At 32.2% G+C, this 16,771-nt stretch overlaps 1 protein-coding gene across 2 annotated transcripts in view; it reads right to left on the minus strand.

The window, feature by feature from the left end:
* STS (steroid sulfatase) overlaps nt 1-16,771 on the minus strand; it is a 183,622-nt gene that overhangs the window by 21,991 nt on the left and 144,860 nt on the right. For both annotated transcript variants that reach the window (XM_051984565.1, XM_051984566.1), the window contains one exon: nt 9,977-10,098. In XM_051984565.1, coding sequence (XP_051840525.1) covers nt 9,977-10,098 — 122 coding nt within the window. The remainder of the gene's footprint in view (nt 1-9,976; nt 10,099-16,771) is intronic.

The raw sequence follows: 16,771 nt of genomic DNA on the forward strand, positions 1-16,771 counted from the left end.
TACTGGGATTGATCTTGATAGAGGCTCAGGAGATAAATGAAAAAGAATCATAATGATTTATATTTTATAACTTTCCAAAACAGATTAAAAGGGTGAATTTGTTTTTTTTTTTTTTTTCATTGAAAAATGATGAGCTTAGAAGTAGTTTCTGTCTGGTGGAAGGCTTGGCTGAGTGAGCTGTTAGACTGGGCCATTTGTCCTTCCCAAGGAGATTTCTCCAGATAAAGCTAAGGATATAGTGCAGAGAGAAAGTTAAACCTGATTGTAGGAGAGTAACTAGTGATTTTTGTATTCAAAAGGCCAGAGGAAGGGTAAGAATCCTAATTCTTCCTCTCATTCAGTAGTCCCAGTAGAATCATTTCTCATTACACAAAAATATCTCATAGACATTGGACTATAAGTACAAAGAAAGGAGGAAACTATAGAATGATGGATAGAGAAAAGAAATGAGAAGTCATGTAGTCCAGCTCCTTTAATTTACAGATATAGAAGCTGAGGCTCAGAAACTGGAAGCAATACATCTGCATTCATAAAAATAATAAATAGCAGAGCTGGAACCTAAACCCACTAAAATGATTTAACAATTCAATTAAACATTTATTAAATGTCTTCTCTACAGAAAGTTCTTTGCAACATCATATCTGTCTGCGTTTTTGAAGCAGCAGATATTGGGAATTCAGAGAATCAGGGAAGTAGAAAAGTGTGACTAAGATTGGAAAGCACAATCTGTAGGAGGGAAAATTTAAATCAACATTTGGTTTTCTTAAAATTAAGGATTAATAAAAATATTAAAAGAGAACAATGGGAAATGTTAGGACTGATAAAGAAACATAAATACAAACAATGTAAGATCATCATATTTGCTTCTTCCCAGTAAAAAGTGCTTTAGCTGAAACTAAAATACAAAAAGATCAACTTAATTGGTGAAACAAATTCAGGAAAACTAGAAATAGAAGCAGATGTAAGTGAGAACAGACTTTCAAAGAAAATAAAAAGCTTTTTTTTTTTTTTTTTTTTTTTGGCTGAGGCAATTGGGGTTAAGTGACTTGCCCAGGATAACACAGCTAGGACGTGTTAAGTGTCTGAGACCAGATTTCAACTCAGGTCCTCCTGACTTCGAGGCTGGTGTTCTATCCACTGCACCACCTAACTGCCCCTGATAAAAGCTTTTTGAAGTTCAAATTTCACGTGTTAGAATTGGAAGGAAACAGGTAATCAATTTCACCTTCTTTCCTTCCTTCTTTCCTTCTTTCCTTCCTTCCTTCCTTCCTTCCTTCCTTCCTTCCTTCCTTCCTTCCTTCCTTCCTTCCTTCCTTCCTTCCTTCCTTCCTTCTTTCCTTCCTTCCTTCTTTCCTTTTTAATTACCCATTAACTTATATGAGTAAGGAAAGAAAACTGTTGTTAATTTGTTTTCTGATCATATGCCTCCTTTGTAAAAAGATGAAAAGTATACAAAGCTGAATTGCTCTCTAGGTAGTGTAAACATGACTACTTTTTTAGAAAATGAATTAATAAATAAGAGAGTAAAATAGAGCCTTCTCCCAAAGGGTTTTCTCACCCACCAGAAAATCATTTCCTTCACTGTTGTTAATAGTGTTTGTTCCATTTAAAATTTCATCTACATTACTAACTAATTTGGATCTGATCTTGTATCTCATTTATATTATTTGTTTATGGGATATGAAAAAGGAATATTCTCTCTGTACCCCTATTAAATTTCATTTTGTTAATCCTATCAAAATATTTTAATATCCTGTTTCTGTCATCCAGTACATTAGCTATTTCTCCTATCTATGAAGTATACATTTTTGTTATATTATATATGCTTCTTATGTCTTCATCCAGATTATTAATTTTTAATTTAGAGCCCAGGACAGAACCCTGAGAAATTAGATACTTCCTTCTAGATCACTCCATTAGTCAATATTCTTTTTTTTTTTTTTTTTGGTAACACTGTTATTCAAAGAAGTGCAAATTTGGATAATTATATTATCTATATAGTTATTACTTTATTTATTTAGTTATTTTCTCATGCTATCATGAAATGCTATGTCTAGACTTACTTAAAAAACTGTCTCCAGCTTTCTCTGGTGCTATCAATTTAAAAACTTCTTTTTTTATAATAGTTTTTTTTTTCAAAATACTTGCAAAGATAGATTTGAACATTCACCCCTGCAAAATCTTGTGTTCCAGATAAAAATTTCTCTATTTATTGAAAAATATATCAAAAAAGAAAATGAAATTAATGTGGCATGATTTGTTTTTACTGATCTAATGCTGCCGTTCTGTAATCATGGATTTGCATTCCAAATACTATCAGTTTAATAATGGTCTTAAAATTTTTTTTCAGTGAATGATATCAAAATTCATTGTTCTAAAGCTTTAAAAATCTACTTTCCCTCCTTTTGGGTAATCTAAATATTTTCCCGTCACCAGTCTTTTAAAACACATCTCACATGAATAGGAATATTCTCAATAAGAAGAGCATATCTTCAAAGAAATTATGTATGGTACATCTATACTTAAACAAATTTTCACTGTTTCTAATGCTTGAAATTCTCTCCCTTCTTATTCTGCCTTCTAGCTTTCCTTGCTTCTTTTAAGAACCAGCTAAAATTTTTGCAAGAAGCCTTTCTTGATCCCCCTCAATGCTAGTGTATTTCTGCTTTCAATTCTTTCCAACACATCTTACCTACATCTTACTTGTCCATAGATGTTTGCATTTTGTCTTCCCCTATTATGTTATGATCTCCTTGACAGCAGGCACTGTCTTGTACCTTTCTTTGGATCCTGAGTGCTTAGTACAATGCCTAGCACATGGTAGACATTTTAATAAATGCTCATGGGTTGAAGATTAATCAAAGTGCTTCAAAGCACTATATTGGCTATTATTTTTATAAATAATTATAGCTGGGAAATAGCAAAGTAGTTTTCTTAGTTAGACTCAGGGACTGTGAAGCTTTTTGTAGCATTCTTAGTCATGCTTATTTCAGATAAATGCTATGAAAGTTTATTCTCTTCAGTCAAGTTGTACCAGAAGTACAAAAACTTATGCTGAAATCAAGTCTGTACTTTTTTCAAATTCTTCTGTTAACTGCTTTTCTTCTAAATTCTATAGCTCTGCTTGATTCTTCCTGACTTCTCATTTCAACTATAACATGATTTGTGGTCAGAAATCCAATAAAAATGTATATCACAGCCCTCTGGCTGAGGTAATATCCCCTGGGAATCTATTTTCTTAAACAGCAAAATGAATGAGAAACATAGTGGTAGGAAAATGGAACCATATACCAACAATCTCTCTGATCTATGCAGAATAACATCTCCCATGCTGATTAAAGAAATATAAAATTCTATTTTCTATAAAAATAGTGGCTTCATAACAGCTATAGAATTCAGTTTGGTTTAGGTGTTGATCTTTTTTTAGGCAATTGGGGTTAAGTGACTTACCCAAGGTCACACAACTAGTAAGTGTTAAGTGTCTGAGGTCAGATTTGAACTCAGATCTCATTAAGAGCCAGTGCTATTTCCACTGCACCTTTGACTATAATACTCTGAAAGACATTGTGATTTAAGCTCTCACTCCTCTCAGTAGCCCATTACATCTTGGTCATTCTTTTTGACCTCTTTATATAATATTTTCAGACTCTTTCTTCAGGGTGAGTTCCACAGATGTTTAGCAACAAAATAATCTTGCTATCCTCAGGTATGACTATTGTTCCAAGTGGTTAAAAAAAGCAAAAGGAATATTAAAGAAAAGTAGTCTTTACCTACTTATGCATTAATTGGCCCTCTTTTAGAAAGCATGTGCTGATTGGTGAGGGGAGAAAGTATGCTACTGCTTTTTGCCTTTGGATGACATACAACTCATAAAGGATTTGATAGCACCCCTTTCTAAATCTTATACTGATCTATCAGCACTTTTCATGCTTGTCCTTTTCAAGTCAAATCTCTTGGCACTTTTTGTTGTTGTTGTTATTGTTTTTTTCTGTTTTGGATTCTAGGTTTTTTTTTTTTTTTTAATTAAGCATAACCTTGGTATTGTTCTGTTCTCTGCATGCACTGTAGTGCTTTCTTTTATAATAATACTGTCCTAGTACAATTAATCTCTTGTGCTCTTAGTTTGCCACTGTAGTGTGTTTTCAGAAGAATTGCAGTGAGTGCAAGGAGTTGTTTCCTTCTCTCTACAAAGATAATCTAGCTTCTCTTTTACCATCACTGGAGCTTCTCTACCTGCTGCTCATATTCCCTTCTTGCTGGTACTGCTGTTAATCTCACTATCTTTTTTCTTATTCTCTTACCTTTGCTTTCTTACCATTTGCATTATTTTTATATTTCCATGCTCTTCTATTTTCATTCTAAAATGGTAGCCTTTTAACTACATCACAGTCAATCAAAGAAATTATTTTCTTCTGCACAGAGAATTTCTCAAATGTGCACGCTTTTCTTTGGGCACTCAGATGCTTCCTTACTATCAAAGAAGTGTGTTATTTATGAGGATATTTTAGTACCTGTTTATTCCCTCTTTGTTACTTTTGAATATAGATATAAATATATATATATATATATATATATATATATATATATATATATATATATATGTACTGTACAAGTTAGAGGCCGCTAAAAAGTTGGTCTCTGAAATAGCTTGGGATTTAATATCTTCCACAACATGAACAATTACCTACTGATGATGACTAATAGAACTATACAATGTATAGCACTATATTAGATTCTTTCTTTGCTGTAGGACAGCTTTATAATTCTACAGTCTCTTCTTTACCATTGTTCCTAATTCTCAAGGATTTCTCCCATCCCAGAGAAATTCCTTCCCTTTACTTAAGTATATTCTAAAACTTTTTTTTTTCTTTTAGTGTTTACGATGACTAATAAAGCTAGATTGTGATATCACACTTCATCAGTGAGTGTGATCATCTAACACACTACTTTAAGCTTAAAATGTCTTTGTTTCAACCTCTAAAAATTCCTTACTTACACGTCTGGATGTGGTAGTAGAGTGAGATTTTAATTTATCATGCATGAAAATAGAAGCTCACGTGTTTTTCCCTTGATGACTCACTTAAAACATTTTGAACAACAACAAATAGATGGTAGAATGGCATAGAGGAAAGAAGGCTGGCCTTGGAACCAGAGAAAACAGGGCTCAAGTCTTATTTAGGATACAAACTATCTGTGGTCTGCTATTGTCAAGTCACTTAACTTCTCAGTTTCACTGTCAAATTCCAGAGTCTCTGTGATTGAGGAGTTAATGATCTCCACCGCTGATAGAACTTTCCCGGAGGTGGATAGAGCATCCGGAGGACCTGAGTTCAAATTTGACCTCAGGCACTTAACACTTCCTAGATGTATGACCCTGGGGAAGTCACTTTAATCAAAATTGCCTCAGAGGAAAAAAAAAAAAAAAGAACTTTTTAGAGTAAGAGTTCTACATGCTAAAATAAATAGTGTAGATTCTCCCTCTTTTTGACACAAAATGAGAGGTTGTATCAGAGATCAGGCCCTATTAGTACTTCTCCAAAGGTAGGAAGAAAGAAGGAAGGAAGGAAAAGGAAGGAAGGAAGAAAGGAAGAGAAAGAGAGAGAAAAGGAAGGAGGAAGGGAGGGAGGGAATGAGGAAAAAAGGAAGTAGTTTCCTAGCTGATCAGTTCCACTGAGTCTCCAGTGGGGCAGCTTTACTCACAGAGGTTATTGTTTATCCTTCATTCTCAAAGAATACCATGAGATCAGGGAGCCAATGCCATGATAAGCAAGTGAATTGGATTTAAGTTAAGAAGAGCTGTGCAAGGGTAGTTACATCACTTTCCCCATCTGGATCCAGCAGCCAGACATAGATCAGAATTTCTAGACATGGCCTTGGTTTCTTTGTCTAGATAGTTTCCCCAAAAGACACAAGGAACAAGGGCTAATCTTTTAGGATAAGGCTATTGATTCCATTTCAGTAATTTTTGCAGTCTTGATTAAGCATAGAATATGAAAAATATTAGGGAGAAAGATTTCCCCTCCCCCTCTTTGGATATATTGTTGTGTCTGATCTTGAACTAGATGAATGGGACTATTTATTTTTTAAAAATTACTTCATACAGATCTGAGTAAAACATTTTTCCGTAGCTAAGGATAATAATATATTATTAACACAATAGCAGTATTATTACTTATGGTGCTAAAATACTAAAATATATGCAACTCTGTATATTTCTAGATTCTTCCTATTCCCTTACTTCACCAAATTGGCAAATCTTGCCTCAAAAACATCTTTTCTGTATGTTTTTTTTTTCTCTCTACTTATGTGGACACAGTCTTGGTTCAAGCCCTCACCACCTCTCATCTGAATTATTATAAATCTTTTAATTGGTCTTCTTACTTCCAGCATCTCTCATTTCAAATCAATCTTGCACAATTTGACAATAATGATCCTAAAGCAAAGGAAATTGGACAAGATACACCTCTTTCTGAGATTCCTTTCAGCTCAAAATCATGTTACTATATTATTTAAGAATCTTCAGTGGTTGCCTACTGCATATAGGATAAAATATAAACTCTTTAATGTGGCATTAATTTTTTTTTCCTATTTTGTTTTTAACCTGCCATTTCAAATTTTAAAAAATGTTACTCCCTTTAAATTTACTTGATATTCTAGCTGATATGATCTACTTGATGTTCTCTGAAGATACTTTTCTATTCTCTATATCTGTGTTTCTATGAAGGTATTCCCTAAACCTGAAATCCACTCTCTCTCCTTGCTTTAACCTTTTAGAAACTTTTTGTTTCCTTCAAAGCTTCAGTTCAAGGGACCACCTATTCCAGAAGGCCTTTATTGATTCTCTTAGTAGTTAGTTTTCTCTCAATTGTCTTGTATTTACTTATATTTATTTTCATGTTGTCTCACCCATAGAATGCAAGATTCTTGAAGACCTTTCCACTTTTGTCTATTTAACCCTAGAATGTAGTACATTGTCTTGTTCATGACAAATTGAATCAAATTTAAGAACACAGTGGAGTCTACTGAAAATCAATACCATGCATGCATGGTTGTAGTATCTATCTTCCACTAATGAATATTCTACAACAAAGTCAAAAAATCAAGTACACCTTCTCTATAAATGCCATCAATGACATGTGTTTTTACTAATATATATTTGGAAGACAATAAAATTTAAAATCCACAATATTTATATTATTGAATTCATATTTTCCACATTCACAAAAGAAGAGTTCTTATGCCAGAAACTATGTCAAACTTTCTAAAGCCTTTTCATATTTAACTTGGGGAAGAGGGTGAATGACATCAGCTCACAGTTATATTAAAGCTATTCCACTTTCTGAGACACATAGAGCATCATACAAGTAATGGATAGGCCCTTTACTCAAAGCCCATGATGACACAGTAAACTTTACATTGTTTGCTTTTAAAAGAGAAATGTTTAGAGGAGGCAATATTTGAACACAGAAGCTATGAACTAATGAGGATAAATGCTTGAGTCTTAGAAATACCTCCAGCTTCAGCTTTTTATAAGAACTTATTCTAAAGAAAGAAACCAGTTAATCTTTTTTTCCCCATTTTTCAATATTCTCAGGCAAAAATGATATTTTCTTTTAAAGATATGATATATACTTTGGCCACCTTCAGTGTCCCTAAGAATTTGGAAATGAGTTTAATAATCTAGATTTTTTTTTCTGCTATAGTCTATGTAATGACTCTACTGGGTTAAAGAACACATTTTCTTTCAACAATCATGAAATCCTCTAGCAGCACAAAACAAAACAAAACAAACAACCCAACTTTTTTTTTCTAAAACTTTTTACTAAACCTGTATATCATTAACTGATTTTCATTTTTAATTTGGAAATGTAAGAGCTTAGTTTTTGGATACACAGGAAAGCCAGTAGTTTCTTCAATTCATGACTAAGATAAGAAAGGCAAAACATTTGATGTCCATTCTTAATATTTTCTGATTGCTGGCTAAAAATAGAATACAATAAGGAATGAGTTTTGATAGAATGTTACTCACATCCTTCAAAGATCTTTGTACAGCAGTATGGCTTCCTAGGGCCAACATCATATCCAGTAATTCTCTCTTTTTTTTCTCAATTCTCAATTTACTGCCTATCTCTTCCTACCTTTTTTGTTTTACTCTTCTTCATATAATGTGTTCCTCTTACACTCTCAATTCAGTATTTCAACTTTGTTTTCTAAGAGGAATTTTAGTGCTGGAATAGCTAGCATTTATATAGTACTTTAAGATTTGCAAAGTGCTTTATATTTTCTATCTCATTTAATCCTCATAACCCTATTTTACAGATGAAGAAAGCAAAGATAAGAGAGATTAAATGACTTGTCCAGTTTTCTTGACTTCAAGTCTAACATTATCCACTGTTCTACATAGCCACATTATTTAAACACAATTGTTGCAAAGCTAAATGCATAATAAGGAACTTTTTTTATACATGGAGGAGCATAACTGCTATATAGTCACACAAAGAATGTGGTTACACTTGAAAAAAGTAGAATTGCCATTTATTATAGTAAATAAAGATTTAAAAGAGAAAGTTAGAAACAGGAATTCTAGGGACATAAAAGATATATGGGCAGCTTATGTATATTCAAACAGTCAACTAAAATAGCATTTATTAATTCCCTATACTTAGTCATTAGAGCTACAAAAGGGGGGAAAAAAGATAAAATAATCCCTGATCTTAACCAGTTTACATTCTGAATTCTACATCCACACATGTACTTAGTGAAATTATTGAAGTTTTTTAAAGAGCTAATTGTAAGTAAAATGCACAGATTTAAATAGAAAATGTTAGTGTACAAACCTGGTCTAATTATTATGGCCGGGATAAAGGTTGTTATAACCTTCCTGCCTACATACACAAAAAGAATTTAGCAAAGAAAAATTCTTCATGTTAGAAGAGCTAAATTAATTATGTGACAATGTTCTATAAAAACGAATTTGAAAATTACCATGAACATGAATCACATTTCCTTGGGAAACTGAAAGTTGTACTTTCAGTTGTCTCATATAAACACTATAATACTTTAGAAATAACATAACAAATCTTTGTTGCCATTTCTTTTGAGGTAATGTGGTATTATGGAAAGAACATTGTCTCCAGATTCAAAGGTTCTGAGTTCAAATTCCAAACTGACTGTTATAACCAGTATGAATTTAGGCAAGTCATCCAAGTTCATTAGGCCTCTGATTACTCATTTGCAAAAGGAGAGTATTGAACTAGATGATTTCTGAGGATTCTTCCAGATTTAAACCTATGAACAATCTCTCTAAATAATATCTAAACATAAAATTGAATTTTTTAGTTAAATTTGATCAAAAACTAGGGGGAAAATCTTTCATTATTAGAGAGTAAATAATTCCCTAGAATTTTCTTAGTAGTTTTCAACATCAACATTCTCTTCTATTTCTCAGTTTAAAGATTATAATAAAAATATGTCTAAATGTATGGCAATATCTATATAGTTTTGATAATTCAATTAGGGTTGTTGACATAGGTCCATTTGTTCCTTTATAAGGAGTTATTTTCAGTGGGGAATTATAAAACTGGTAGAATAAAACCAAATTAGATTTTCCATGAAGATCCCATTATCTAGAAAGCTCACAAATCAGGTAGCACCTAATTTGAACTTTATGAGAACATTATGCCATTTGAACTTTGTTCCAAACAAATAAACTTGGCAAATTTATTTGGACACTAATGCTTTTTTGATGCATATTGTTATTGCACAGCATTAGACTAATGGCATTCAGTAAATCGACTTTTTGGATATGGGTGCAATTAAGAGGAAAAAGAAGGGAGAAAATGCTGCAGATATTCACAATTTTAGTCTTCTACTTGGCATATTATAGACCTTTTCTGTACTTTTCTTTTAAAAAATCATTTCACAGTGCTATAAATTATGTGAACTATTGAAAGTATTAAAAGATCAGTTTACTTACTGTTTCTTGGATGCCAGCGCACTGCATTTAAATATGCATTACAGTAATGGAAGAGAAACTCATGCTCAGATTGAAGGATTTTTCCTTGAAGCAAAGGCATCAGATCACGTCCATCAATAACTCTAAATAATAAAGCAATAGAAAGTTGTGAGAGAAAAGCCACATGTTTCAGGATGGGAGGGAGAGGAGTTGAAAAAACTCCTAACTAAAAATTTACCTTTAATTAGTGGAAAAAAGACCTATGCAACTGGATGGGCATACATAGTGAATGATGAAAGCTTCTCTCCACAAATTACCGTGTTAAACTTTATATTCTGCTTTACAATATAGTTGATTTTGGACATTTGCATTATTGTTCCAACTAGATTAGGATTTTTTTTTTATCTCTTTGTGTAACATGGACCCCTTTCTATGAATCTCTTCTTAGAATATCTTTAAAAGCATAAAATAAGCTTCATAGGTTTGCAATGGAGACCAATTGCATTGAAATAATGATGTAATTTTTTGCATTCAAATTCACAGATGTCCTGAAGTCTATGAGTCCCTTAAAAATAGAAATGGGAGATATATGGATCCCAAATTAAGAATCCTTGTATTACTCGGGTCAATACATGGTTAAAGAATATGAACAGGCAGAATTCAGAAAAAGAAATAAAAGCCATCTGTAGTCATATGAAAAAAAATGCTCTAAATCACTACTTTTTAAAGAATGACAACTAAAACAACTATGGGGTACCTCCTCATAGCTATAAGATCGGTTAATGTAAAAGAAAGGAAAAAAGACAAATTTTGTAGGGGATGTAGAAAAACAGGGACACTAATGCACTGTTGGTACAGTGATGAATTGATCTAATCATTATAGAAAGTAATTTGGTACTGTGCCCAAAAGGCTATAAAACTGTTCATACACTTTGGCCAAAAAAAAATCACTACTAGATTTGTATCCCAAGGAAATCAAAGAAAAAGAAAAGGACCCATTGTACAAAAATAATTCTAGCATCTCTTTTTGTAGTGGGAAAGAATTGAGAATAAAGGAAATAACCATGAACTGGAGGATAGCTGATCAAATTGTCATATGTGATTGTGATGAAATACTATTGCGTTATAATAAATGATGAGCAAGATACTTTCAGACAAAATGGAGAAGACTTACAAGAACTGATGCAAAGTGAAATGAGTAGAACTTAGAAAACACTGTACATAAAAACAGCAATGGTACCATAATCACCTGTTAATGACTTAGTTATTCTTAGCAGTACAATGATAGGAAATAATTCTGAAGGACTAATTATGAAAAATGTTATCCATATCCAGAGAAAGGACTGATAGAGTCTGAATGAAGATTGGAGCATACTTTTTTCTTACTTTATTATTCCTACTTTTTAGGTTTGTATTTTCTTTCGCAGCACGGCTAATATGGAAACATTTATCAAATTGATTACCTTTTTAAGGAGGAAGGAAGGGAATTTGGAACTCAAAGTTTAAAAAAAAAACAGATGTTAAAAAGTTTCATTTACATGTAATTGAAAAAATTGAATTTAAATCAAGTATTAATTTTTAAAAAAGAATTTTTGTACTAGATTCCAAACTCCTTGAAATATTGAAGCTCTTATGGTATATAGTGCTTTTGTATAATCAGTCTTGTAGCACAATGGGTGAATTAGCTAATAAATTGTTACAACTCAAATCACTCTATGAACAAGTCAAAAGGAAACAATGAAATTACAATTACTTTGTGAAGAAATCAAAGGAAAAGATTAACTTATAGTCAAGATGATAGCAAGCTGGTGGATAGTATGGTGAAAAGATCATTTAATTAGTGAACCTGGGCTAAATACCAGTAAATAAGTGAATTTGGGTAAGTCTATTAACCTACATTTGTTTCACTTTTGTCATTAATAAAGGAGTTAGACTAGAAGATCCACAAAGTGCCTTCCAATTCTCAATCTCTTTAAGCCATTGGAGGCTTCCACAAGTCCTTTTTCATCTTAGATTGTCCCTACATGAAAGAAGTAGTCAATATCACGTCGTCCTCAGTTCAATCACTTGTCTTTCCTATGATCTGCTCCCCAGATCCTCAATATAGTTTTATTGTATTTCTTTCTATTAAATTCCATTGGTATTATTTAGCTTATAATAGGAGATGAGGGAGGCAATAGCGTTCTTTATTCAGAACCAAAACATATGGTAGCTAAAATTTTAAATCTTTCACATGACTATATTTTCTCACTAAAAAGTTTTCGTTTGTCCTACCAAACTCCTTTTATGACACAGACATGGTACTGATACCTAAACCAGGTAGGTTGAAAACAGAGAAAGAAAATTATAGACCAATCTCCCTAATGAATATTGATGCTAAAATCTTAAATAAGATATTAGCAAAAAGACTACAGAAAATCATCCCCAGGATAATACATCATGATCAAGTAGGATTTATACCAGGAATGCAGGGCTGGTTCAATATTAGGAAAACTATCAATATAATTGGCCATATTAATAATCAAATTAACAAAAACCATATGATCATCTCAATAGATGCAGAAAAAGCATTTGATAAAATCCAACATCCATTCCTATTAAAAACTCTTGAGAGTATAGGAATAAATGGACTTTTCCTTAAAATAATCAGTAGCATCTATTTAAAACCAGCAGTAAGCATCATATGTAACGGGGACAAACTGCAACCATTCCCAATAAGATCAGGAGTAAAACAAGGTTGCCCACTATCACCGTTACTATTTAATATTGTATTAGAAATGCTAGCTTTGGCAAAAAAAATTGAGAAAGAGATTAAAGGAATAAGAATAGGCAATGAGGAAACCAAATTATCACTCTTTGCTGATGATATGATGGTATACTTAGAGAACCCCAAAGAATCTACCAAAAAGTTATTAGAAACAATCTACACCTTCAGCAAAGTTGCAGGATATAAAATAAACCCACATAAGTCATCAGCATTCTTATATATCACTAACAAAACCCAACAGTTAGAGTTACAAAAAGAAATTCCATTTAAAGTAACTACTGATTGTATAAAATATTTAGGAATCTATCTGCCAAGGGAAAATCAGAAACTTTATGAGCAAAAAGTTTTCATTTTTAATCTTTGCATTATCAGTACTCGTGTTGCATAGTGTCAATCTTTCTAAATTAGAAAAGAAGCTTCCTATTATAAAGAAAGCTCCAAAAGGCTCACAACCTACACAGATGTGTAGGTTGAAGAGAGCAACAAGAGGTTTCAGAGAAGGGAGCTAATTGAATTAAGAGACAAAATGGGAAAACCATGCTTGTAGTTAATAAAATGGTAGAAGGACTTAACCTCAGTAGCAAAGTTGGTGTGGGGATTCTGATAATCTGGAAATATTGAGCCAGAAATTGGCAGGGATAGGAGGAAAAGAGAGGTGGTAATGATTGGATGACGTAAAAAAAAAATTAGTGTGACTTTTTCCAGACAGGGAAGAAGGGAAGAAGAATGGAGAAATAAAATTGCAGAAAAGAGTAGGGGTTCTAAGCCCAAGTGATGTATCTCCATATGTTTCTTGAGGCATTTGTAGGTAGAAAGATTATTTAAGTAAGCTTCTTATATTTCTTTTGTATGCTTGGCATGTGATTGGGATAGTCAGAAATCCTGCATTAAACTAACAGTCCCAATGAAAAGAAATTATATTTATAGATAGGTAATTTTCAGCTAAAGTGTTTCAAAAGCAATCAATGTGTATATTAGTTCTCTGTATTTAATACATGTTCATTTATGCAAGGTTACAATATTAGTTCTGCTAGGGGAAAAATTGAGAAATAGTTTTATTAGGGATTCTAGAATTTGTTGAAGAAGAGGGATTGTTATTTTAACACTTTCCAAAAATACACACATAATAATTATCTGTTGAATTTAATTTAATTTGTTAATCAGCAGAATTATGAAAACTGGAAAAATTCTATCAAATTCTTCATGTCTTGCTTCTCTTGATTTTTTTGTATAACACAAGAAAACTGTATTTTTACTTTTTTTCCTTAAAAAGTTTGGGTTTTTTTTAAAGAAAAAACTATTATTATTTATCAATTTTGGTTTCCATAGAAATGGTATTATGACTAAAGAAGACAATCATATCAAATTCATGGATAATTCGGCAAAGGAAGATAAATAAAGCTAAAACTCAGTAAGTAGGCTTATATTAAAGAAATCTTCCTAGTCAGAATGAAATGCAAATAGAATAAAAGGCTCTGATGAGAATTATTTATCCTATGTTTATATTTTCCCAGATTATAATTTTTCAATCTACTGAACATTCTAATGGGCCATGGAAGGAATTTCTTCAAATGGAGGGAAAAAATGTATCTTGAAGTAAAGTAATTGGGAAAATTAGTCCAACAAATAAAGAATTAAAGAAAAAACTAATTACAAATTCACATTTAAAAAGAAGTTGTATTAAAATTCATTAAGCAATTATTAAGTACTCATTATATTTAGGGCACTGTGCTAAGTTGCTAACAAAGCAAAAATGAAAATATTGACAATCAGAACATGCAGTTGAAATCAGGGACAAATAAGTTAAAAGGTTTAACTTCCATATCTTATTCTAAATAAAGACACCAAACTTGCTCTATCATCTTCTATCACAAAGCATGAAAAATTTTGAAAAACATAACAAAGCTATAATACATATACATACAACATTATATATTACATATGAATGTTTGAGTAGTGTTGCATCTTCTGAACTGCTTCTGGTTTATTCAGTGTCATTAATATGCCTAAATGTAATTATAGTCTTGTTACTGAGCTCTTCTTTGGTCTTGGCCCTTATTATTAATCATGAGCTTTCGAAAAGCCTACAGACTGAAAATTTTCTATTATCATAAGTTAAAAATAAGAACAAAAGATAAACTTGGACCAATTCCCAATCCCATTTTCTTGTTAACTATAACAGTTAGAATAAGAAACATGGTGGAGACAGTTCTATTCAAAAACAGCATCTATTCTGAAATACAATTTCTATTCTAAAATAGTTACTGTCTTTAGTTCTTTTCATGTCCTTCCCATGAAGGATTAGGGATATAATAGTATAGGATTTTGAATTGAGCAGAAAAAAAAAAGAGAAGGAAGGAACAAGAGGTAAGTGGGGAATACATCCTAGCAGGATATATAGGGTGTGCAGAACTGTTAACAAAGCTGGCAGGGGAGGAGGGATAGGAAGATCATATTGTTATCTCCCAGGAGAGAGGGAATATGTCAAGGGATCCAGATGGTGAGATGGTACCTGTTGTGCTAGCTGACAATGACTAACTTTACCTTAAAGAAATTACTCTTTGTCATGTGTCCATTACAAGTTAACACTAGAATTTGGATGTATATATACTCAAGTGATGATGAGAACATGAAACTAATCTTATCTAAGTTTTTTTTTTTTTTTTCCTGCCTCATATGCCCTCCTACCCCTGCCCCAGGCAAAACAAACAAACAAAAAATCCTATACTTTAATGTTTAAAGGCTTTTTGATTAGTAAAAATAAAAATAAAAAATCATCCTTTAGAACAGGAAATCCTAGTTTGCAATCATTTTTAGCTTCAAATGACGAGATGGATCTTATTTTTTTATATCCTGTACCTAACATGTCCTTTCCTAAAAGCATTCAATAGATCAACTGCCATTTAGAGCCACTTCATAACAATCCTGCAGAAATATTGGTCTTTCAAAGTAGAGCTCAAGAAAAATGGAAAAACCTGATTTGGCTGAACTTTTTAATAATGCCTACACTCACACAACAGTTAGCTTCTCAAACAAATTTGTATCCAAAACATCATTTACCATGAAGAAGGGAAGTATGAATTTTCACAAAATGGGAAGCATAATTTCATTAAAACTGTTATTCTATATATGAATATTCTATATATGACTAAAGTCAGTAAGTACACAGCACAATGTTTGGAACACAGTAAGAACATACTGATAAATGACCATCAATTGATTGGCTCAAATCTTCAATCTTCTAAAACCTCCATTAGTGAAGTCTCTGTTCTAATGAAATGATACAACTTATATTATCTGCCACACAGCTCATTTCAACTAAGTGTTTTATGTTATAGCCACAATATAACTGATTTAAAGACTACTCTAGTTTCTACAATTTGTTTTCAGAAAATGAACAACTTTTTGTTTTTTATTGGAAAAATGAAATTATCTGAAAATCAGTCCTGTCCCCCCCCCCCCCCCCCCCGCCTTGGTAGCTTGCCCTTAGTATTCATAATTAATTTACATGGCTCTATAGTTATATAATTAAAGGTCAAGCTATATGCCATAGAGCTGTCCTTAACATTTAGTTAGAGATGGCTTTAGAAAGCTTCTCCAAAAGGTCTTTCCAGTTGTCTTTTTATATAACATATGTTTAACAAAAAATAAGTAATAGCTATTTCATGGAAATAATAGTCATAGAGTCCTATTGTTGTTCAATCATTTCAGTTAGGTCCAACTCTTTGTGACTTCATTTGAGATTTTATTGGCAAAAATACTTTAGTAGTTTCCCATTTACTTTTTCAGCTCATTTTACAGATAAGAAAACTAAAAGAAACAGGGTTAAGTGACTCACCCAGAGTCACATAGCTAGTAAGTATCAGAACAGATCTGAACTCAGGAAGAAGAGTCTTAATAACTCTATAGATCCAAGATTCTAACTACTTTTCTCCCTCTTCATAAAGTCATAGAATTTGGAGATTCAACATCTTCTAATAGTTTTAGAAAATAGCCTTTAGAGCCGAACTTCTAGTTCACATACCTATATGTATCATGAACACAAATAA

The sequence above is a fragment of the Antechinus flavipes genome, chromosome 3 (genome assembly GCF_016432865.1).
Source record: "Antechinus flavipes isolate AdamAnt ecotype Samford, QLD, Australia chromosome 3, AdamAnt_v2, whole genome shotgun sequence".
Classification (NCBI taxonomy): Eukaryota; Metazoa; Chordata; class Mammalia; order Dasyuromorphia; family Dasyuridae; genus Antechinus; species Antechinus flavipes.